Here is a 24,416-nt window from a genome sequence, read left to right on the forward strand (position 1 = left end):
GCCTGGTGGGGGGTTATAATTGGAACAGCTCGTTAGTGTCCATTTGAGGGAGTGGGAGGGTTCTGCGCTGGTAGAGGGTTTTTAAGAATTCACTTGGTGATACAGAAAATCACAGTGTGCTTCAGTTACATTGTTGAAGAAGGCCAGATGGGAGTTTAAAGGAAAGAAACAGAAGAAAACATCTTGCCTGTAGGTACGAGTTTTTTTCATTTAGTGCTATACATCAGACAGAGCAGTAATGACTACAGGTGGGCCTGCTGGAAGAGATCAACAGAAACCTGCTGCTACTTAAAGTCAAACATGTAGTGATTGTCTCTTTATTTACCACCATGCTCAAGGGCCTATGATTATTGTCTTACCAGTACTAAGGGGATATTGAACGGTTCTGTGTCTTCCAGATGTAAAGACTGAAAGTGCTGTCATGGCACACGCAGCCATCTCTAACTGTGCAACCTGTCTAACTGTGCCTGATTCAAATGTAAGGGACAGTCAGTACCATGAAGAGATATAATTCCATGTGACCAAGAAAAAGTTATAATTGTCTATAGTGTTTGTTTAGTGGTTTGTGGAAATATGGAAATATAGATTATTTGACTACTACCACAACTGCTAATAGTTATCGTGTTACGGGAAAGTGAACAGGGTTTTTCTCTTTCAGATTAGATCAAGGACTGTCCTGCACACTGTTTGTTAATGATTCACATTTACAGCCAGGCGACGATAATCGCCAAAGCTTTTAATTACCGTTGAAGAAGGCAAAGGTCTGTCTCAATCCTCTCTCCCATCATTGAGAGGAGCACACCCAGGAATCCACTGCAAGAAGAACTTGTCGCTTATGTGAGTGGACCCTTTTCTGTGCTTTTGATGTCTAAACTTTGGTTTATCTACTTGTAGTATATTGTTAGTAATCAAAATAATTATATGTAAATGCGTTTTTTGTTTTTCACATCACTGTGCAAAAAATTTGCTTCTCTCTGTATCCCAAATTGCTGGCATAAACTATTGTTAGATAATTACACAGTGTTGACACTGTTTTTTGAATATTATTGTGTTAATATTTTATTTAATTAAATTTTATATATACACACACACACACACACACATACATACATATATATATATATATATATATATATATATATATATATATATAATCACCATCAGCCTATATCGATCCAAATACATTTCTCTTCAGGCAGGTGGGTAGATTCCCTTTCAACAGTGTGCTGTTTCTTTATATGTATATGTCATTTTCTGATGTGAAGAGGAGGGATAAGGTGTATTAAAGAAACAAAGGAGACAAACATTTTATTTTCTATAAATATGATAATTACTTTATACATAAAATTATTTTAAAAAGTTGTATTTTACAAAAAAGTATTAACAGATATGATCAAAGGTGTACATTTGCGTAGGTATATTTCAGTCTTGATTATTATTTCTAGTACCCGCAGACCTTTTTTTTAGTGAAAAGCAAATAAACAAACCCTTAAGACATTAAGCTTCCCATGGAGGTGTCACTACACTTTCAGATGTAATGAGATTTTAACAACAAATCTGTTAATTGTACAGTGGGATCAGCCACTAGGAGTGACAAGTCTCTAGGAATTAACGTCAGCTTATTTATGGCCTGATCCTTAAATACACCAATGTTGAAAAGGTTGTGTTTATAAAGTTTTACAAATTGATTAAAGCAACAGCATTCACTGTATCCCAGTAGAGTAACAGTTGCTTTTTGGAAAGTAGAACCTGTTAAAGTAAAAGATCCCCCAAACTGTCTTTGAGAAATTTGTTTTGTATAGTGCCATGTCTTCATCTGGTGTTCAGAGATTTATAAATATGTTTTGATGTCTTGTTGATAGTTTATCAACTGTAGCATACTTTTATGCCAAAAGCAAACACAACAATATTCCATAGAACAAAACTGGGCCATGAGCACTACATACTTTGGAAAAGGTCAACGGCAGATGATGTGTATGATCAGAATTCTGATTTATGAGGACATGAACAGTTGAGAGTTAAATAACTACTAAAATAACATCCCATTCCCCAAAAGTACATGCATTGTACAGCAGTACTTTGTGCTTTTGAAAAGGAAGGGTTTTCTTCCAGACGCACCCTTAAGACAAGGGTCTTGTTGGCCTTGAGTGGTGTGGACATTTTAGACCAGTGCAGTTAAAACACTGAATGATATAGCTAAGGAAATGGCGGAAGGACAATAAACCTCCATAAAGATGAAGGTGCATGTGCCATGTCTAAATATTCAAGAAATTCCTGTGTACAAAATTCATAATGTGTTAGGTTTTTATATTTAGGCTTTTGTCAATATTTATGTTTTTATAATTAGGCTTTTTGTCAAAAGCTACAGTAAAAATACAGAGTGACAGATGTGCTTGGCTAAAGAAAGGCATATCATGCTGTATTTGGCCTCTAATGGCAGTTTATTTGGTTTGTTTTAGCCTGCATGGCGTCCTTTTTCAGGATAATGAGCACTGTATTGCTCATTCTACCATATTTCAGTCAAGGTGAGTAAAATTATTTATTTTAGATGCTTTCTGTTATTATTGTAACAATACCAAGAATCTTTAAATATGGTTAACAGCTGTCTTAAAGGATTTAATAATTATAGTCTAGCAAATAGGGTTTTGCTGATTTATAAGTATGCAATTAAAATGTAAATTACATTAATTGTATACTGATATAATACTACTAATAAGAAGAATTGGAAAAAGATGGAAACATGACCATTTTAATGCAGCCAAATATGTATTCCCAATTAAGAAAACAGCACAATATTGTAACTTGAATTGTGTTAAAGGTTTATTGTTTTCTCTTACAGTTGTACCTGCTCTATACTGGAATCATAAAGTATTACTGTGGTTGTGTAGAAAGCCAATAGAATCACAAAACTCAACCAAAATGCTAAACAAGAGTATTGTTGTATTGTATTATTACTGAAGGAATCGGGGGTGGGGGGTTTGTATCAGAATCAAAATGAATTTGGGTATGTGCATTTGTGTATATTATCCAAATAATTTTAAACAGAATACAAGAACATATCCTCCTTTATCTACTTATATAGTGACCATAATAATTTATAATTACATATTTTTTATTCTCCAAAGAAAAATTAATTTAATGTGCTTTAAGAATAAAGTGAAACTTCCACCAATTTGATTTGTTTGGTCGCTTTGTCCCAAAACTTTCAGCAGAACTGTGATTTACTTCATAACATTAAAGAAGAAAGATGGAAATATTCACATCTAAAAAATGTATTAATCTGAACTATTGTAACTGATGAGTCTCAGCTTACATAGGGATGGTCAGTGCTGCACACTGGGACAAATTATATAAACGTTTCTATACCCAATACAAAGGGTGTGTAAGGGAACTGTCATCTAGCAGACCCGTTTTTAAGGAGTATTACTCTAGATAGATATAAAGGAATTTTGCAGTGAGAAATTATTTACACAGTTATAAATGTCCAATCAATTTTCAATGGGCTTTTAAAAACTCAAATGAACAGAGAACAGAAATAGGGAACTTTGCTCACACCATCAACTATATTCAGGTTTTTAGAAGTCCTCTTATAAGCCATTTTTGCTGGAAAATACAGTGAGGTGAATTCTAATCATCTAAACATAAGCAACATGATGTAGACAATTTTAAAAGGGTGTATACATAAAATGTCAGGAAATTGCAGATTATATAAACTTGTTCAGCAATACATGCAAGTTCCTGTGACATTTTTGGATCCACTAGGAAAAGTTCAGTTTGCATTTTATCTCATGTTTTTATTCTCATTAAAATGTTTTAGCTGCTGGGAATTTGATGCCAACTTTCTGCAATGACATGAGCACAAAATTCTTACGCGAAGACCTAAAGATTGGTATGTCTAATTTTCTTTATCTAGTTTTGGAGTCCCGTTCCACATACAGCCTAATAAATGTGTGTGGGGGTGTGTGTGTAGATATATCTATATATATATATATATATATATATATATATATATATATAATACCCCCCCCCACACACACACACACATAAGAACACACACTCAATAATAATAAAATACATTTTTCAATATCAGGTTCCCTTTAAATCAAATAATTATCTGCTTTCATTTCATTGTGCCTGTTTTCTCATATCTCCTCATAAATTGATTCAGATAAAATATGAATTATGTTATTATGTTACTGTTAATTATTGAGTTTAACTTATTTTAGGAAAGTTGCTATTAGAAGCACATTTTCCATAGGAGTTTTGTGTAGTCAAGGCTACTGCTTAAATCATATATTTTGCAACATTGTTGTTTTGAACCCCTCTGTTATTTTATCATAAGGCCTTGATTGTTGGTTTTCTCATAACCTATTAAAAGAAGGTTCCAGTAAGCAGGCCATAGTCCAAGTTCTGAACAGAGTCTATGCAAGAAGGATATCTCAATGTCTGAAAGATGTATTGCTTCTCATAGATGCAATATAGTCAAAGGTTCAACAATCCATACTGGGGAAGAATGCAACTTTCAGCATGGCTACTGTCAAACACCTTTTCCACCAAACGAAACACACCACTTGCAAAGCCAGCATTTAGTATAACTAAGAATTGAGCAAAAATTACTTCTCTTGACGATCTGTTTTTCTTTACCCACATTTTTACACCTCTTTTGTTCTTAAAGAAATCTCTGTCACAGAAATATAAAATAATACAAGTTTTCTTTTGCACATTAGGTGACTATGCCTTCAAGATATGTGCGATAGACCCAGAAAATAGAGCTTTAACATACAGGATTTCTGGAGTCAACGCAATGTACTTTACTGTCAATCCAGACACAGGAGATGTTACACTGAAGTCTCTCCTGGACAGGGAAGTAAGTGTTACTGGTTATAAACTGGTCAGAGTAATAGAATCTAATGTCAAGGCCTTCATTACCTTTTAGTGTTTTTCAGAGATCTCTATTGAATATTTAAAAAAATATATACATACAAAAAAAAAATGGTACCACAGTATAGGTTTAGATTACTGTATTCATTCACTTAAAGATTTGTATGTGATGCCACAAACAAATAAAAAATCTCCCTAAAATATTGTATTATATTATTATGAAGTATTATATAAAATCTTTAGTGCAAACGTAAATTGTTACACTCACATACTTGGTACATATTACTTGGTATAACGATTTTTAAAGCATAAATTAGTTACATGCTTAATAGTGTAATACGAATTGTAATATCTCTGTTACTTACATACATAATTTTCCATTAATGTTTAATGAGCAAACACTTGATCTGTTCTCAGAAAGTGATTATGAATTTGTGTTTCTCCTCAAGGACAAGGAAACATTACCCTTAATGATGGAGGTTTCTGATGAAGCTTACACGGTAAGTAACTGTTTTAAAATAGTGAAGTCTATATACTATGTACAATTATATTTGTCCATGTACAAACATTCATAATCCTATGTGTGCAGGTGTGTGTGTTTATATATGTATATATCGATCCACTGCTGGCTGAAGGCCTCCCCAGGATGTTTCCACTTTCTTCAATCTACAGCTTCTCTTTTCCATGTCACACCTGCAAAGTGTATGATTTCATCTTCCCATCTTCTATGTGGTCATCTTCTAGGTCTTTTTCCTTATCTTGGTATCTGATGAGAGACAGTGCCCTCTCTAAATGGCAAATATATATTTTTTGTATTACTGTTGCAGCAAGACTGTGTAACCCATACAGTGGGGGAAAAAAGTATTTGATCCCCTGCTGATTTTGTATGTTTGCCCACTGACAAAGAAATGATCAGTCTATAATTTTAATGGTAGGTGTATTTTAACAGTGAGATACAGAATAACAACAAAAAAATCCAGAAAAATGCATTTCAAAAAAGTTATACATTGATTTGCATGTTAATGAGGGAAATAAGTATTTGACCCCTTCGACTTAGTACTTGGTGGCAAAACCCTTGTTGGCAATCACAGAGGTCAGACGTTTCTTGTAGTTGGCCACCAGGTTTGCACACATCTCAGGAGGGATTTTGTCCCACTCCTCTTTGCAGATCCTCTCCAAGTCATTAAGGTTTCGAGGCTGACATTTGGCAACTCGAACCTTCAGCTCCCTCCACAGATTTTCTATGGGATTAAGGTCTGGAGACTGGCTAGGCCACTCCAGGACCTTAATGTGCTTCTTCTTGAGCCACTCCTTTGTTGCCTTGGCTGTGTGTTTTGGGTCATTGTCATGCTGGAATACCCATCCATGACCCATTTTCAATGCCCTGGCTGAGGGAAGGAGGTTCTCACCCAAGATTTGACGGTACATGCCCCCGTCCATCGTCCCTTTGAATGCGGTGCAGTTGTCCTGTCCCCTTAGCAGAAAAACACCCCCAAAGCATAATGTTTCCACCTCCATGTTTGACGGTGGGGATGGTGTTCTTGGGGTCATTCCTCCTCCTCCAAACACGGTGAGTTGAGTTGATGCCAAAGAGCTTGATTTTGGTCTCATCTGACCACAACACTTTCACCCAGTTCTCCTCTGAATCATTCAGATGTTCATTGGCAAACTTCAGACGGGCCTGTACATGTGCTTTCTTGAACAGGGGGGCCTTGCGGGCGCTGCAGGATTTCAGTCCTTCACGGCGTAGTGTGTTACCAATTGTTTTCTTTGTGACTGTGGTCCCAGCTGCCTTGAGATCATTAACAAGATCCTCCCGTGTAGTTCTGGGCTGATTCCTCACCGTTCTCATGATCATTGAAACTCCGTGTAGCCCCAGACTGAGGGAGACTGACAGTTATTTTGTGTTTCTTCCATTTGCGAATAATCGCACCAACTGTTGTCACCTTCTCACCAAGCTGTTTGGCGATGGTCTTGTAGCCCATTCCAGCCTTGTGTAGGTCTACAATCTTGTCCCTGACATCCTTGGACAGCTCTTTGGTCTTGGCCATGGTGGAGAGTTTGGAATCTGATTGATTGATTGCTTCTGTGGACAGGTGTCTTTTATACAGGTAACGAGCTGAGATTAGGAGCACTCCCTTTAAGAGAGTCCTCCTAATCTCAGCTCGTTACCTGTATAAAAGACACCTGGGAGCCAGAAATCTTGCTGATTGATAGGGGATCAAATACTTATTTCCCTCATTAACATGCAAATCAATGTAAAACTTTTTTGAAATGCGTTTTTCTGGATTTTTTTGTTGTTATTCTGTCTTTCGCTGTTAAAATACACCTACCATTAAAATTATAGACTGATCATTTCTTTGTCAGTGGGCAAACGTACAAAATCATCAGGGGATCAAATATTTTTTTCCCTCACTGTATGTGCATTTCAGCTTTTTGTATTGTTCCAGGTAGACCATGCTCAGTTTAGAGTCTGTGTAGCTAGTATTAGAATAAACATACATTTATTTTAAGGTCATATAGAGGTCAAATTACCAAGAAGAATGTGATAAGTTTTGGGGCACCTCACTGACATCATGGGGTTGCCCTGCAACCAGAGGGAGAACTCTCCTATAGGTTAGCATGTTCTTTAGAAAAACTTCAGATGTGTCTTCCTGCCTGGCTGTCTCCAGAGCACTTCGTTAGAGCTCAATAAACTGTGTTTGCTATTATTCTACTTAACTCAGGCCATGTTTTCCTTTTCTGTCTTCCTATTGAGGGAGAATGTTCCTCCCCATCAATATCCATTCTATAACTTACTTTGATTGTTTTTCTTGTCACATATGTTGTTTGTTCTGTAATCCATTCATGTATTTTTCTTATCTTTTCTTGTTATTCCAAGTATACATATATCTATCTATATATCTATCTATCTATCATTGCTCTAATTGTTTTGTTCTTTACATAGGCGAGCAAAGAGCTCTTTATAATTGTAGAGGATGCTAACGACAATCGACCCATCTTTAATCCTGCCACATATGATGAAAAATTTCCTGAGGTGAGCTACACTTAAGTGTTCAGATTTAAACTAATCCAAGAGATGTGTACTCTAGATTTAGATCCATTGTGATGCCTAGTCTTTTGTTTTATGGAAAAACATTATTTAAACAAGGAAGCTTGCAAAAAATATCTGAGGATGAGACCATAGTTTTGTCTGGAGTGAAAAGACATTAGCACAATTCAGCTTTCCTCCCTGTAATGTATGCAAGATGAAGGCTGAACAATGTTTATTGTGTGCTCTTTATCAAATTCACATCCCACTGACAATTCCAGGTACTGACACATTCAATATACATGACACCCCCACCCTCAAGTACACATGAGCACTCTGACCTAGGGGTGTTTCCCTTAAAAGAGCTCTTGTCTATAACTGTTAGTGACAAGAGATCTTCATGTTGTTAGGTTAATATCATGAAATAGTATCACTTTCCTCAATGGTTTTCAAATTCTGTATTAATTTAGTTTCTTAACATAATATACAACCCCAATTCTGAAAAAGATGGGACAGTATGGAAAATGCTAATAAAAACAAAGAGGAGTGATTTGTAAATGTACTTTGACTTGTATTTAAACCAAAAACATATAAAGACAAGGTATTTGATGTTTTACTTAATCAACTGCATAGTTTTTTTTAAGGTAAATGTTTATTTTGAAAATGATGCATGCAGCACATTCCATAAAAGTTGGTACAGGGGCAGTTTAGGACTAATAGCAATGTGACAAGTTGAAATAAGAAGGTGATGTGAGGCAATCGTGTAATCATAGTATATAAGGTGCCTTTCAAAAAGGCCTAGTCCTTCAAGAGCAAGGATGGGTTGAGGCTCGCCAATCTGCCAACAGATGCATCGGCGAATAATCCAACACTTTGAGAACAACATTCCCCAAAGACCAATCGGTAGGATTTTGGGCATTTCACCTTCTGCAGTGCACAATATAATTAAAAGAATCAAGGAATCCTGTCATCTCTCAGTGCGTAAAGGGCAAGGCCGGAAACCACTTCTTAATGCACGTGATCTCCGATCCCTCAGATGTCACTGTCTTAAACCGTCATGAGTCTGTAATGGAAATCCTGACATGGGCTCAGGAATACTTTGGTAAACCTTTGTCAGTCAACACCATTTGCCGCTGCATCTACAGATGCAAGTTAAGGCTTTACTATGCAAAGCAGAAGCCATACATCAACACTGTCCAGAAGCGCCGCCGACTTCTCTGGGCTCGGTCTCATCTGAGATGGACAGTAGCACAGTGGAATCGTGTTTTGTGGTGCAACGAGTCAACATTTCAAATAATTTTTGAACAAAACAGCCGTCATGTTCTCTGGGCCAAAGAGGAAAAGGACCATCCAAACTGTTATTAATATCAGGTCCAAAAGCCAGCATCTGTCATGGTATGTGGGTGTGTCAGTGCCCATGGCATGGGTAACTTGCACATCTGTGAGCGCACCATTAATGCAGAAAGATATGTACACATTTTGGAGCAACATATGCTGCCATCCAGACGTTGTCTTTTCCAGGGACGTCCCTGCATTTTCCAGCAGGACAACGTCAAACCACATTCTGCCTAGATTACAAGCGCTTGGTTGCGTAAGCAGAGGGTGCGATTGCTAGCATGGCCTGCCTGCAGTCCTGACCTGTCTCCGATTGACAATGTGTGACGCATTATGGAGCGCAAAATAAGGCAGCGAAGGCCCCGTACAGTTGCGCAACTGAAGAAATGCATAATGGATGAATGGGGGAAAATTCCGCTTGTTAAACTTAATCAGCTGGTGTCTTCAGTGCCCAAACGCTTAATAAGTGTTATTAAAAAAAAAAGTGATGTTACACAGTGGTAAACAGTTGACTGTGTTGCAGTCATCAGATGTGAAATGAGTGTATATTTAAAAAAAATACATTAAATTCACAAAGTAAAATGTCAAATAATGTGTTAATAATGTGTTTTCAATATATTACAGGGTGAATTGAATTTTCAAATGACTCTTTTTTTTTTTTTTTTTGCATTTTCCATCCTGTCCCAACTTTTTCGGAATTGGTGTTGTATATGTCTGTCTATCTATCTACCTATCTATTGCTCTGTCTATTGATGTATCTATCTATCAGTCTAGTCTATTCTGTATGTATATTTAATTAGCTACAAAAACTAAAGCTATTTTCATGTTGTTGTTTTTTTTCAGAATACACCTGTAGGCACTGTTCTGTTTACAGTGTCAGCCACAGATAAAGACCAACAATTAGCAGCTGTTGTAAATTACAGTATTGAGCAGGTATGAATACATACAAGCATACATACATGCACAATGACAGAGAAAAGACAAACTGGTAATCTAATGGAAATGCCTTTACCATCCCAATAGTTTTTGAGTTACATGTAATATCTTGTTCGGGATGTCTTGTGACTGTTTTGTTTGACATGGAGAGACCTGATGCAGGTTTTACATTTTTTTTATTCATGTTTGCATGGCTAATAGTATGTCTATATCTTTTATTTATAGTAAATCGTTAAAGTAAACACCGGCTTTTTTTGTATAATCTATAAATGTATTTCTTTTTAAATTGTTTTTCCTAGGTTGTCCCAAATGACCCCGATCTTTTTGAAATTGCAAGAACCGGCGAGGTTCGACTAACTGCACCTTTCAACTACACTAGCAAAAGCACTTTCTATCAACTAAAGATCACTGCAAAAGTAAGTCTATACTCCATACAGGCAGTTTATGTTAAAATAGTGTAAGTAAATAACTGTGACATGTTATGTAAAATTAAAAATGTTCTAATTATGGCAACCACAAATTTTGACCATGAGTTTAATAAATTTGTGTCTTATGTGCTCTGTCATTAGAGTAATTTAATGGAAGATGACATTAAAATAAAAAGCAACATTTTATTAGCTGTCATGTAGTGTTATTAGTCCAATATGTTTGTGTTATATTTTCTGGAAATAAAAGGCAATTTAATTTTCTTTGTGTGAGTCTTTTCTGGAGACAGAAGCATTTCCAAGTTCACTGCTCATAACTTGTTTTCTCTTTTAAAAGGATGGTGGTGGGCAGCTGGATGGGGAAGAAGTTTTTCAGAACTCCTCTACATTTGCCTTCATTGCAGTTGATGACGTCCCTGATATTGATCCACAATTTCTAAATGTAGTTTTTCAGACCTCGGTTAATGAACATGCTGCTGTTGTAAGTGCCACATTTAAACTCTTAAACAAATAAAACTATTCAATATAAAGGGAGATGCATGCTAAAGAAAGTTGATAATAAGGATCTTGAGCACCTGGCTATCGTTGGTTTTAGTATCAGATTATTTTAGGGTGAATATAAGACTCTTGGGAAGAAATGGTTACTTTTTGGGGGAAGTTCAGAGTAGACTGAACAAGCTTTCAGAAGCAGTTATTCTGAATTCTCAGGGTGCAATTGTTACTAGTAATAGAGATGGGTGTTGATTCATAGAGGACAGAGATTACATGTGCTCTAATTGTGTATTATTCATAACACAAGGCAGATGGATTATTTGTATAGTTAATATTTTTAAAATGTTATAAATATATAAATGTACCTGTAACCTAACCTATCTATCCTGTGTCCATCTTGTGCCCATTACAAGTCTTCTACAAAAGAAGCAAACCCTAGCTATTGAATCTGATGCAGGGCATCTACAAAACAAAATGTTACTTGACAAACTGAGTTGTTTTTGCTGAAATGTCCTTACTGTGAAAGATGCTTTCCACAGACACATTCTGTTTTTTAATCTGCAAAATAATTAGAGATATTAGTGGTTATAAATAAATGTCTTATTGGAATGCATTTATAGCAGATAAGACTAAGATATGTAACGTTACTGGCTACATTCTTAGACATTTATTAAAACTCAACTTGAGAGAGTTTTTATTTTCTTTATATTTCAGGACACTTCTGTGTTTCATGTGAAAGCCATTGATGGTGACAGAGGAATCAATGACAACATCATTTTTAGCATTCAGAGTAAGTGATCCTTTCTTCTATCTACTGTGCAGACCTGTCTGAACCTTACCTCCAATGTCTTGATTTAACAAGATGAATGCAAAGATAAATGGAAAAGAGGGTAAAATCTGTTCTAAAAAAACAAATAACAAAATTTAGTTTTTATGTGTGTATTTCAGTGTAATTTATTTTTACCCGATGTACAGTACTGAGCAAAAGTTTTAGGCAGGTATGAAAAAATGCTGTAAAGTAAGAATGATTTCAAAAATAGACATGTTAATTATATTTATCAATTAACTAAATGAAAGTGAGTGAACAGAAGAAAAATCTACATCAAATCCATATTTGGTGTGACCACACTTTGCCTTCAAAACAGCATCAGTTCTTCTAGGTACACTTGCACACAGTCAGGGATTTTGTAGGCATATAGTCAGGTGTATGATTAAACAATTATACCAGACAGGTGCTAATGATCATCAATTCAATATGTAGGTTGAAACAAAATCATTAACTGAAACAGAAACAGCTGTGTAGGAGGAATAAAACTGGGTGAGGAACAGCCAAACTCAGCTAACAAGGTGAGGTTGCTGAAGACCGTTTACTGTCAAAAGTCACACACCATGGCAAGACTGAGCACAGCAACAAGACACAAGGCACTGATGATACTGCATCAGCTAGGTCTCTCCCCGGCAGACATTTCAAGGCAGACGGGTTTCCAGATGTGCTGCCCAAGCTCTTTTGAAGAAGCACAAAGAAACAGGCAACGTTGAGGACCGTAGACATAGTAGTTGGTCAAGGAACTTACTGCAGCAGATGAAAGACACATCATGCTTACTTCCCTTCACAATCGGAAGATGTCCAGCAGTGCCATCAGCTCAGGATTGGCAGAAAACAGTGGGACCCTGGTACACCAGTCTGGTCAGAAGTGGCCTTCATGGAAGACTTGCGGCCAAAAAGCCATACCTCCGACGTGGCAACAAGGCCAAGCGACTCAACTATGCATGAAAACACAGGAACTGGGGTGCAGAAAAATGGCAGCAGGTGCTCTGGACCGATGAGTCAAAATTTTAAATATTTGGCTGTAGCAGAAGGCAGTTTGTTGCCGAAGGGCTGGAGAGCGGTACACAAATGAGTGTCTGCAGGCAACAGTGAAGCGTGGTGGAGGTTCCTTGCAAGTTTGGGGCTGCATTTCTGCAAATGGAGTTGGGGATTTGGTCAGAATTAATGGTCTCTTCAATGTTGAGAAGTACAGGCAGATACTTATCCATCATGCAGTACCATCAGGAAGGCATCTGATTGGCCCCAACTTTATTCTGCAGCATGACAATGACCCCAAACATACAGCAAACGTCATTAAGAACTATTTTCAGTGTAAAGAAGAACAAGGAGTCCTGGAAGTGATGGTATGGCCCCCACAGAGCCCTGATCTCAACATCATCGAGTCTGTCTGGGATTACATGAAGAGAGAGAAGCAACTGAGGCTGCCTAAATCCACAGAAGAACTGGGGTTAGTTCTCCAAGATGTTTGGGCCGACCTACCTGCCGAGTTCCTTCAAAAACTGTGTGCAAGTGTACCTAGAAGAATTGATGCTGTTTTGAAGGCAAAGGGTGGTCACACCAAGTATTGACTTGATGTAGATTTTTCTTCTGTTCACTCACTTTGCATTTTGTTAATTGATAAATATAATCTATTAACGCCGAGCCGATTTGGTTATTAAAATTTGAATTACTCTGTCTTCCTAAACTTTTGCACAATACTCTAAGTGTTGAACTAATAGTGCCCCCCCCCCCTTTTATTTACAGATACAAACGCACCTGGATTTTTCAGAATTGATCCATCATCTGGGGTTATATTTGTGAATGAAATCATTGATCGGGAGTCACTGTTACATATACACGCTGTTGTCAATCTGACAGTGATGGTAAGTGAAAAGTACATATCTGGCTGAAATAAAGTTATGGGCAAAGGAAGATACATGGGGTTATTTCTACATACTGAATAATATTGTACCTTTCAGGCTGAAGAGAAAAACCTTAATATCCACGGAAATAAAGCTACAGCAACTGAGAATGTCATCATCAATATTGTAGATATTAACGACAACAAGCCTGTGTTCTACAACTGCACAGAGAGCGACAGTGACTGCATCTCTGAAGTGAACAGCTTCACCGGTGATATAACAGAGCATTCCTCTAGAGGTGTCCCAGTTGAAAACATGCATATACTGGTCAGAGACCTCGATATGGTCAGTTTTTTTTTCTTTTTCTTCCTTTCAATTCTTGATTTTGAAAGTGATTTTAAGGATGTATAAAATGTTGTGAATTAAGTAGGAAACCGCGTGGTTGAGAAAGTAATATAGCATTAGACTTCCCCTGTTCCCTGCCGTGATTCTCTGACTTACAGATTCGCTGTAAACGCATCCAGCTCACTTCTCTTTTTAAGCAGTAGACTCTGAAGCACCGCATTTGTAATATGGAGGTTAGGGAGGAGTGGAAATCTCTTCTGCTGTGCCCCCTTTTGTTTATTAGAACTGCTCACATTGCTGAAGTGGTAAAGAATAATGCTTTTTTATAATGATATTGGTTTTCTGATTGAATCTACTTTTAATCTCCTGTTTAGGGAAACCATGCCAAATTCAACTTTTGCCTGAAAGGAGAGGACAAAGACGCTTTCACTGTTTCACCCACCACAGCTATGCAACAGGCAGCAGTGCAGATTCTAGTCAAGAGCAGCAATTCAGTTGACTATGAGAAGAAAACAACGATGAAAGTGCAGGTACCGTACTTTAATATGATGTTTCCGTGTGCAAAATTGGGTTCAAACTCCATTATCTAACAGGTCTGGGATTTTATCCAGTGCCAGAATTATCCCAGTTTAGCTGAAAGACGGCTTTAAGACAGAATGACTGTATAGATAAGACAGGTAAACCCACTTACGATCAATTACTTTACAAGTGATTATAAAACCTAATCATCAATAGATAATTGAATCAGGCCTCCTCAGAGTTCTGACATTAATCCCATAGAACACCTCTAACAGGAAGTAGACACTGCTGGAAGTGTGGTGTGGTTTTGATCTTGGCAACTCTCAAAAAGATTTCCACAGGCATTACTACATGCAAGTAACTACAGAGGAGTTGTATATTATATGGCTGTGTCTCAATACTCTTGCTAATGTAGTGTGGATTTATTTTGTAGATTGTTGTCTGTGACGCCGTAGTTGCCAATTTCTGCTCCACTGCCACAGTGACTATAGCTGTCAAAGACATAAATGATAACAGTCCAGAATTCGCAAAAGAAACCTATTATTTGGATGTGAAGGAAGACACTAAAAATGGAATGATGCTTGCGACCATCACGGTAGGTTTTGTTTGCAATGTGATTAGATTTGGATTTTGCATAATTTGAGCTCTTTTTGATGGTGCAGAGTATTGTAAACAGATGTGCTGGCTTAATTCAATCGATCAAATTAGTTTTTATTTAGAACATGAATCTATTCAAGAACAATAGTTATCAAAGTAAACATATCATAGAGTAACACTTTTTCACAAGAAGGGCTGAACTGTAGTCAAACAATTATACATTTGATGTGCTCTTTCAAATACTAGTAATTTTTGCTTCAAGTAAATGTATTTATTTATGGTTAAAGGCTACAGATCCAGACACAGAAGATAAGAACCAAATAACGTACAAACTTCTGCCAGAACGCATGTAAGTACAATCTAAATCTGTCTAATGCAATATTATGTTCTTGAAATATGTATATTTTTTACAACTGTAAGTTGCTCTGGGTAAGTGTGTCATTATTATTATTATTATTATTATTATTATTATTATTATTATTATTATTATTATTATTAATAATAATAATAATAATAATAATAATAATCATATTTATATAATTACAGTTGTTAATACCATATCCTATAAACCCTAACGTGTGAGGGTGCTGTATTGTACAATTTTCTAAAAGCTGTCTTTAATCATTTGTAAAGTGCTGTTTTATTTTTTATAATTTCCTTTCCCTCGTTACAAAATGATAAACAAAATGGATGATTGTCTATTTTCAGACATCCCTGGATTGTACCTGAAAACAATAACTGATTCTTGTTCTACTCAGGTTACAATATTTTGAAGTTGGGAAAACCAATGGCACTATTTACGTGAAGAATTACCAATTGCTTGACCGAGAAAAGATTGATAATTTGGCTCCCACTTTGCAAGCAACCGACTACGCAAATAACACAGGGACGACAGTGTTGGAAATCAGTATCATTGACATTAATGATAACCCCCCCAAAATTACCAGAGATGCTTACATTGACTATGTTAAGGAAGGAAGCGATCTTCATCTTTCGATCCAGGTCAGCAACCTCTATTGTTTTTGGTGTTACTTGTTTTCCAAAACTCTCTGTTACACCTGCAATATTGGTTCACACCTTCAACAACTTAAACATAAACAAAACAAGACACACTGAAATGAAATAGTTTAATTGAGAAGTAGTCCAAGTTTTTGATTTCAGCAGCAACTCCGAATGTATTTTAAAAATGTATGCTGCCTATGAATCTCTCTTAGATGGAAGTGTTTCATTCATGTAAAGCAGTATAGGAGTAGGTGTTAGCTGACTACAAAATCCGGACCACTAGGGATCTCTGTGGAGCTGAGTTCCCTTGTAAAGCATTCACAGTAATATACCACATTAATTTAGTAGATTTGACTTAACTGAAATTATGTTGTATAAGAGCAAAGTAAACTCAAACAATATTATTTTCAAGCCACATTTTGTCTCTATGCACTACAGTATACTTAATCCATAAAGAAGTGTGCTAGTGTATCATGCAGTGTAGAAACCCCTGCTGTAGTAAGCTGGTATAAGGAAAAGAACATCAGTCCTACTAAGCTGGCTAAATGCAATTTACCCTTTTGTATTCTGTCGTCTATAGGCTGTCGATGATGACAAACCAGATACGAACAACAGTGCCATTCGATACAGAATCGAACCGAGCGAGTACAGTAACAACTTCACCATCAACAGTAACACAGGAATGTTGGAAAACAAAGGTCCTTTAGACCGAGAGCACATTAAACCATCACTGAATGGAGCAATTCATCTGATTGTGACCGCATATGATTTAGGAACTCCATCTCTTTCTTCGTTGGTTAACGTGACTATTAATGTTGAGGTAAAGTAAATAAATGTATCACTGTAACATCAGTCACTTTACCAGCATGTATGACTAAATGGTCTTTCTTTATGGAATTCCATTCATAATGTGTTGTACGCGGTGATGCTCCAGGGGTCCCGGGTTCGAGTCCCAGCTCGGGGTGGCTGTCTTTGTGGAGTTTGCATGTTCTCCCTGTGTCTGTGTGGGTTTCCTCCGGGCACTCTGGTTTCCTCCCACCATCCAAAGACATGCAGGTTAGGTTAATTGGCCATGCTAAATTGCCCCGTAGGTATATGTGTGTATGTGTGTGTATTCCTGCCTTGTGCCCTATGCCTGCCGGGATCGGCTCCACTCACCAGGATAAGTGGTTTGGAAAATGAATGGATGTGTTGTAATAAAATAATATGACAATATTAACTTTTTAACACATTGCTTTTATTTAGTTACATTTTTTAATTTGTATGTATTTGTATTCTTCCCTTCTAGGATATTAATGACAATGGACCAATATTTACATCAAGCAAATATACTTTCTATGTAAATGAAAGTGAGAGTGGTGAGTTACTATTGATTATATTTCTATTGTGCTATAACATTCACCTTAGTTTTAAGATAATGTTTTTACTTCTATATATTGAATGGTGTGTCATAATAAACAGTGGGCTTTATATTATTTTCATGGAACAATCTAGCTATTAACAAATTTATTTTTTCAGAGAATTTTTCCTGCTGGACTAGTTTAGCTGTGGATTGATGTTCTCTTTAGGTCAATAACTTATACCTTTTAAGCAGACTTAATGTGTTGTTTGCCAAAACAAATTATTGATTTTTACTCAACACACATCTGTTCTGACTTTACCTGTAATACAGCAATTTATTCTCCTGAGCTGTTTTTCACACTTTTGCTACAATGCACTTTATTTAAGTATATCTCCTTATGTTGCCATGTACTTATGTACTTTTAGTACTTTTATTGTTTTACTGTGACATTTTTTATGCCCCCTCCCTTTAACTTTCCTTGGACTCTCCACTGTATTATATCTGCACCTGTTACCTCATTGAACTAGGATGTACAGTGAGGGAAAAATGTATTTGATCCCCTGCTGATTTTGTACGTTTGCCCACTGACAAAGAAATTATCAGTCTATAATTTTAATGGTAGGTGTATTTTAACAGTGAGAGACAGAATAACAACAACAAAATCCAGAAAAACACATTTCAAAAAAGTTATAAATTGATTTGCATGTTAATGAGGGAAATAAGTATTTGATCCCCTATCAATCAGCAAGATTTCTGGCTCCCAGGTGTCTTTTATACAGGTAACGAGCTGAGATTAGGGGCACTCTCTTAAAGGGAGTGCACCTAAACTCAGCTCGTTACCTGTATAAAAGACACCTGTCCACAGAAGCAATCAATCAATCAATCAGATTCCAAACTCTCCACCACGGCCAAGACCAAAGAGCTGTCCAAGGATGTCAGGGACAAGATTGTAGACCTACACAAGGCTGGAATGGGCTACAAGACCATTGCCAAGCAGCTTGGTGAGATTATTCGCAAATGGAAGAAACACAAAATAACTGTCAGTCTCCCTCAGAGTTACTCAGCTACATGGAGTTTCAATGATCATGAGAACGGTGAGGAATCAGCCCAGAACTACACGGGAGGATCTTGTTAATGATCTCAAGGCAGCTGGGACCACAGTCACCAAGAAAACAATTGGTTACACACTACGCCGTGAAGGACTGAAATCCTGCAGCGCTCGCAAGGCCCCCCTGTTCAAGAAAGCACATGTACAGGCCCGTCTGAAGTTTGCCAATGAACATCTGAATGATTCAGAGGAGAACTGGGTGAAAGTGTTGTGGTCAGATGAGACCAAAATCGAGCTCTTTGGCATCAACTCAACTCGCCCTGTTTGGAGGAGGAGGAATGCTGCCTATGACCCCAAGAACACCATCCCCACCGTCAAACATGGAGGTGGAAACATTATGCTTTGGGGGTGTTTTTCTGCTAAGGGGACAGGACAACTGCAGCGCATCAAAGGGACGATGGACGGGGCCATGTACCGTCAAATCTTGGGTGAGAACCTCCTTCCCTCAGCCAGGGCATTGAAAATGGGTCGTGGATGGGTATTCCAGCATGACAATGACCCAAAACACACAGCCAAGGCAACAAAGGAGTGGCTCAAGAAGAAGCACATTAAGGTCCTGGAGTGGCCTAGCCAGTCTCCAGACCTTAATCCCATAGAAAATCTGTGGAGGGAGCTGAAGGTTCGAGTTGCCAAACGTCAGCCTCGAAACCTTAATGACTTGGAGAGGATCTGCAAAGAGGAGTGGGACAAAATCCCTCCTGAGATGTGTGCAAACCTGGTGGCCAACTACAAGAAACGTCTGACCTCTGTGATTGCCAACAAGGGTTTTGCCACCAAGTACTAAGTCGAAGGGGTCAAATACTTATTTCCCTCATTAACATGCAAATCAATGTATAACTTTTTTGAAATGCGTTTTTCTGGATTTTTTTGTTGTTATTCTGTCTCTCACTGTTAAAATACACCTACCATTAAAATTATAGACTGATCATTTCTTTGTCAGTGGGCAAACGTACAAAATCAGCAGGGGATCAAATACTTTTTTCCCTCACTGTATGCTTATAGTATTCTGTATTGATTGTAGTGCTGCACTTTTGTAATGCTTTAAATTTTATTTAGGATTGATGGTATTACTGCACTTTTGTAATGCTTAAAAATGCTTCTTGTGTAAACTGTCGCCCTGGATAAGGATGGTTGCTAAGAAATAATTAATGTTGATGATGACAATTATTACATGATTTCAGTGACTTTAAACTTTTTTTTTTGTAATAATCATTCAGCAGAAAAATCATACTGAAATGAAGACCAATTTTAAATTGACATGTGATAAAGAATGAAGGCAAATGGATAAATGTGAGGATTTGTTATCACTAACTTGTATTTGTCTCTTTGTTAGATGCCCATGTGGGGAACGTGTCTGCCTCAGACTCTGATCAAATGGAAAACTACAACCGAATCTCCTTCAGCATCCTAGACGGAGGTTTCAGAAGTTTCATCATCCGCACGTTTCAGGAAAACACCACAGTGTTCGGGGGGAGCATCTCCGTGGACCCTGACACCGAGTTAGATTATGAAACGGTGAAGAACTACACTCTCACCATTCAGGCGGCTGACATGGATCGGAAGAACTACAACGTGAAGGTGAAAGTGTACGTGCTTGATGTGAACGATGAACCCCCCCAGTTCACACCCCAGGATTTGCAGCCCTTGAATGTGAAAGAGAATACGACTGGACTTGGGGTGCTGAGGAAAATCAAGGGAACTGACATGGACACCAAGCACTCTCTGGTTTATGAGCTGCTCTCAGTGTCCTGTAATTGTGTTAACTTCACGCTGGAAGCCTGTGAGAAGTCCTGGTTCATCTTAATGCCCAACGGAGAAGTAATAGTGAACGACAAATCTGTGATTGATTATGAAATGTGCCATGAAGCAACGATGACAATACAGGTGGTGGATGAATTCACGCAGAAAGGGAAAAACCACAGCAGTCCAGGTAAGAGCAGGTCTATTTACTTTAGAAGTAAAATCATAATTGTAAATAATGGCTGTGAACATAATGTATGAAATTTGTTTCAGTATTTGGAGTGATTAGTACAGGCAATGAGATGTTTGAGGACAGGGTTTTATTTTCATGCACCTGGTTGGATTATGATTGAATACCATACATCTCTAATCAAGCTTGATATGTTATATATATTTACAAGTCAAAGCATTCATGTCTTGATAGTGACCATATTCCAAATATTTGTGAACTGTTTAGACATTTGGCAACACATAATTAACTAAAGTGTTGTGAGAAGGCCTTCATCCTTCCTTGCTGGTGTCTAGTAGATTCTCAACCCCCAATTTTCATCCATCTGGTTCTTGAAGGAACAGACAGTGAGGGTCCATTGCACCTGTTGATCCATAAGCGTTTTATTATTTGTTACAGGAACACTCAAAATCAACATTATGGACATCAATGACAATGTTCCTGAATTCATTCCAGCGGGCACATTGTTTGGTATGCTGCCAGTATTCTTCATGCATGTTAAAATAGTTTATAAATTGCATATACAGCTCTTGAAATAATTAAGAGACCACTTAACATTGATTTCTGAACTTGGAGTGGTCTCTTAATTTTTTTCAGAGCTCTATATGTGTGTGTTTTTTAGACTAATATCTGTCTGCTTTGAATTAAGTATAGAAATGTCCACAGCAAGTATATACCACTTGTAGCATTTATAACCTCCATCAATGGAGACAATTTCCATCATAATTATAATAATAAAAGAAGAAACACTTAAGAGGTGTGCAAGGTCCACGATTTATATTGTCTTGTAAAAACATGTTGCCTCTCTTATCATATCAGTAACGTCTCTTTGGTAATAGTTTTTTTTTGTCTTCACCTTATCAGATGACTGTGTATTGATTTATGTATTTCCGACCTATGACCTGTCATTTTACAGTAAAGTGCATCATGTTTTTTCCCCTTCAGTTGTGGTGCCTGAACTTGCTGCCAGGCAAAGTGAAGTTGCAAAAGTTTCTGTAAGTGACTTAATGTTTCATAAGCATTTTCTTTTCTATTGATTTATCTTTTCTTAAGCAATGTTCTTGATTAACCCTTTTATTTACTTTGTGCATGCAGCATGTCACATTGCATATGTTTTTTTTTCTCTTATATTCTTCATTATTCACACCATTTGGATACCAGCTTGCTTATCTATTTAAAACAACCAAAAGAACGTCATATTGTATGAGTACAAAATGCAGTCTACACACACCAATTGTGTTTTGGAGTTAGGGTTAAGATGTATTTATGTATTTGTTTGTTTATTTTTTTGTATATTTTATTTTGGAAATGATCCTAACTAGGATATGAAAAAGATTACAAACTTAAATATAAATATGGCATTATCTTCTTCAGCCTTCTGCTTCTTATTAAGGCCTGTCCACAGCTTATAAGGAGAAAATAAGCCAATTGCTTATTGCCTAATGCTGCATCCCAGTGTATTGAATGACGCAACATCACCCTATACAAAGACTTAACCACTATCTGTTATGTTTTAATGTTTGGATAGGCAACAGACCGGGATTCTGGGGTAAATCGAGCAATTACATTTCGTGTTGTCAAATCTGAGTTCATCCACGATGTCAGTGGAAGACCTCAAGATATGGCCGGCTATTTTGAAGCTGAGACGACAGCAGATAAGGACAATATGATCTACACAGGAAGCATAAAGTAAGTCAACTGATTTTCTTCATTCTCCCTTGGTTGTGTTAGAGAAATTGTGCAGGAAGTAGCAGAAGGCTAGGCCAACCGATGATGTATTAAGTCAATAAGTCAACATTTATGTATAAAAGAGGAAGTTGTACAAAATAAAGTAATCATTTGTATAATTTATTTCATAGTAGGTGCCCTTATCCAGAGCGACCTAAAGTTTACACAAGTTTATTTTCTTTATCATTACAAACCATCATAATATGACCAAATACAGTAAATTAATTGACAATTATTTCACTTCAATGCAGAGGGAAGTTCAGGAGAGTTGGTGAAGATTATTTTGAATGCTCCATGCTTATTGATGCTTATCTAAATATATAATGCTTTACAATATCGTTATAATTCAAGAATGTGTCTCGATGTGTGTTGATGATCATAATATAATAATAATACAAATAATAATAATAATAATGCTAAAGCTGTATCATGTAGGGAAGGGAAGAAATAGTTTTTTGTATAACATTTTGCCAATGTACTTACAGTTTTGTAACTTTTAAAAGTAACCTTTGCCTCTAAATACAATGTATTTTTAGGACGACAAAAACCCTGGACATTAATTTAAAAGGAAGGTATTTCATAACTGTGGAGGCAAAAGACCAGGGGGCTCCATCTCACAGCACAACAATTAAACTTGATGTAGGTGACTTGTTTTACTAATGTATTTTCTGACCTTAGATAGTGTTTAGAAGTTATATACCAACATTATCATAGCATGAGTATTCGATAGTATACATTTCTTTTACACTCTCTCATATATAGGAAAATTGCATAATGATTGGATTGTCGAGTTAGAACTTTAACATTAATTCATAAATATAGGGACTCTGATTGATTCTGTTGCCCCAAAAACACACAACACACATCATTTTCTAGGGTGAAACTTAATAATTAATATAATCTAAGTATCTTAAAAATGTAGCAGACATCTGATGCTTAGATAACAGCCCAGATCTGATAACACTGTTCTCAGCTACAGGAAATATGTAACGTAAACAATTTGAAGGATGTTTTCCATGTCTCCATTTTGACATGTAATACTTTATACAAACAAATATCCATTTACAAAACAAATCAAACTTGTATTTTGTAGGTATATACTGTGGACAGTTCATTCCGTGTTCAGCTTGAGTTTAAATCAACGGTTACAGATATGAAGGTCAACGAAGATACAATTAAACGGTACAAACAAACTCGCTCTGACTGTCTTGCATTGTTCCAGTTTGTGCCATTTCTTTGAGCAGAATCTGAATTACAATTTTACTAGCCATGCTGTTTTCAGATTGACTTGAAAGCAGTAATAGAGCCCTCTAGTGGATTAAGTGTAAACTACACTTACAAGTTCCATATTTTTCATTTATTTAAATTTTCTCTTTTTGGTCTGAGTTGTTGTTATGCAATAGTATATATCCAAGTTTGGAATACATCATTATCATGATATATTTATTATGCATGTTATTTATTTTATTTTGATATTTGAATATACATGTAGACATTTTCTTTGCCAGGATTGTGTAAAATGAATGTTCCCCTTTAAGACCTACCAGGTATTTGCCAGCAACTTAATATGACATTTTCAATCCCTTTTTTGGTTTCTAGGACTTTGATGTCAGCCACAGGAGCAACAGTTCATATTGTGGATATTTTAGACAAAACTAAAGACGTAAGGTAAGTTAAGGCAGGAAGCGATTGAATTCAATTAATTTCTGTGCTGTATTGTAGGACGATTATATTCAAAGTTAAAGATGTAGTCCTTTCCGTTTACATTTACAACAGAAAGATCTCAATTTCAATATTGCAATCTGTATTTAGCAAAGGAGACCAATAAAATGAACAAGGGCAGTTTGATCAATGTATCCAACTTTATTTCCTAAGAAACTAAATATACTGGTGAATGTGTATAAAACACAGCAATGTTCAGTATTTCTTAATTTCAATGTTTATTTTACAATATAATAAAGTGTCAGTGAGGTTTTTTTTTCTTTAACGCCATAAACACTGGAGATAGAAAATAAAAAGAGTATATGTTTCTACAT

At 36.6% G+C, this 24,416-nt stretch overlaps 1 protein-coding gene across 1 annotated transcript in view; it reads left to right on the plus strand.

The window, feature by feature from the left end:
- The first annotated feature begins 683 nt into the window (after positions 1-683).
- Positions 684-24,416, plus strand: part of cdhr2 (cadherin related family member 2) — a 30,250-nt gene continuing 6,517 nt past the window's right edge. Inside the window, exons 1-25 of the mRNA XM_066716581.1 lie at positions 684-837; positions 2,460-2,525; positions 3,818-3,889; positions 4,728-4,867; positions 5,331-5,381; positions 7,829-7,918; positions 10,091-10,180; positions 10,483-10,599; positions 10,946-11,089; positions 11,815-11,890; positions 13,673-13,791; positions 13,888-14,115; positions 14,490-14,645; positions 15,068-15,229; positions 15,519-15,580; positions 15,990-16,233; positions 16,814-17,053; positions 17,522-17,591; positions 20,017-20,613; positions 21,052-21,123; positions 21,598-21,647; positions 22,181-22,341; positions 22,917-23,019; positions 23,474-23,562; positions 23,980-24,048. Of these exons, the coding sequence (XP_066572678.1) occupies positions 2,465-2,525; positions 3,818-3,889; positions 4,728-4,867; positions 5,331-5,381; positions 7,829-7,918; positions 10,091-10,180; positions 10,483-10,599; positions 10,946-11,089; positions 11,815-11,890; positions 13,673-13,791; positions 13,888-14,115; positions 14,490-14,645; positions 15,068-15,229; positions 15,519-15,580; positions 15,990-16,233; positions 16,814-17,053; positions 17,522-17,591; positions 20,017-20,613; positions 21,052-21,123; positions 21,598-21,647; positions 22,181-22,341; positions 22,917-23,019; positions 23,474-23,562; positions 23,980-24,048 (3,263 nt within the window). The 5' untranslated portion in view covers positions 684-837; positions 2,460-2,464. The remainder of the gene's footprint in view (positions 838-2,459; positions 2,526-3,817; positions 3,890-4,727; positions 4,868-5,330; positions 5,382-7,828; positions 7,919-10,090; positions 10,181-10,482; positions 10,600-10,945; positions 11,090-11,814; positions 11,891-13,672; positions 13,792-13,887; positions 14,116-14,489; positions 14,646-15,067; positions 15,230-15,518; positions 15,581-15,989; positions 16,234-16,813; positions 17,054-17,521; positions 17,592-20,016; positions 20,614-21,051; positions 21,124-21,597; positions 21,648-22,180; positions 22,342-22,916; positions 23,020-23,473; positions 23,563-23,979; positions 24,049-24,416) is intronic.

This window comes from Amia ocellicauda, chromosome 11, assembly GCF_036373705.1.
Source record: "Amia ocellicauda isolate fAmiCal2 chromosome 11, fAmiCal2.hap1, whole genome shotgun sequence".
NCBI lineage: Eukaryota > Metazoa > Chordata > Actinopteri > Amiiformes > Amiidae > Amia > Amia ocellicauda.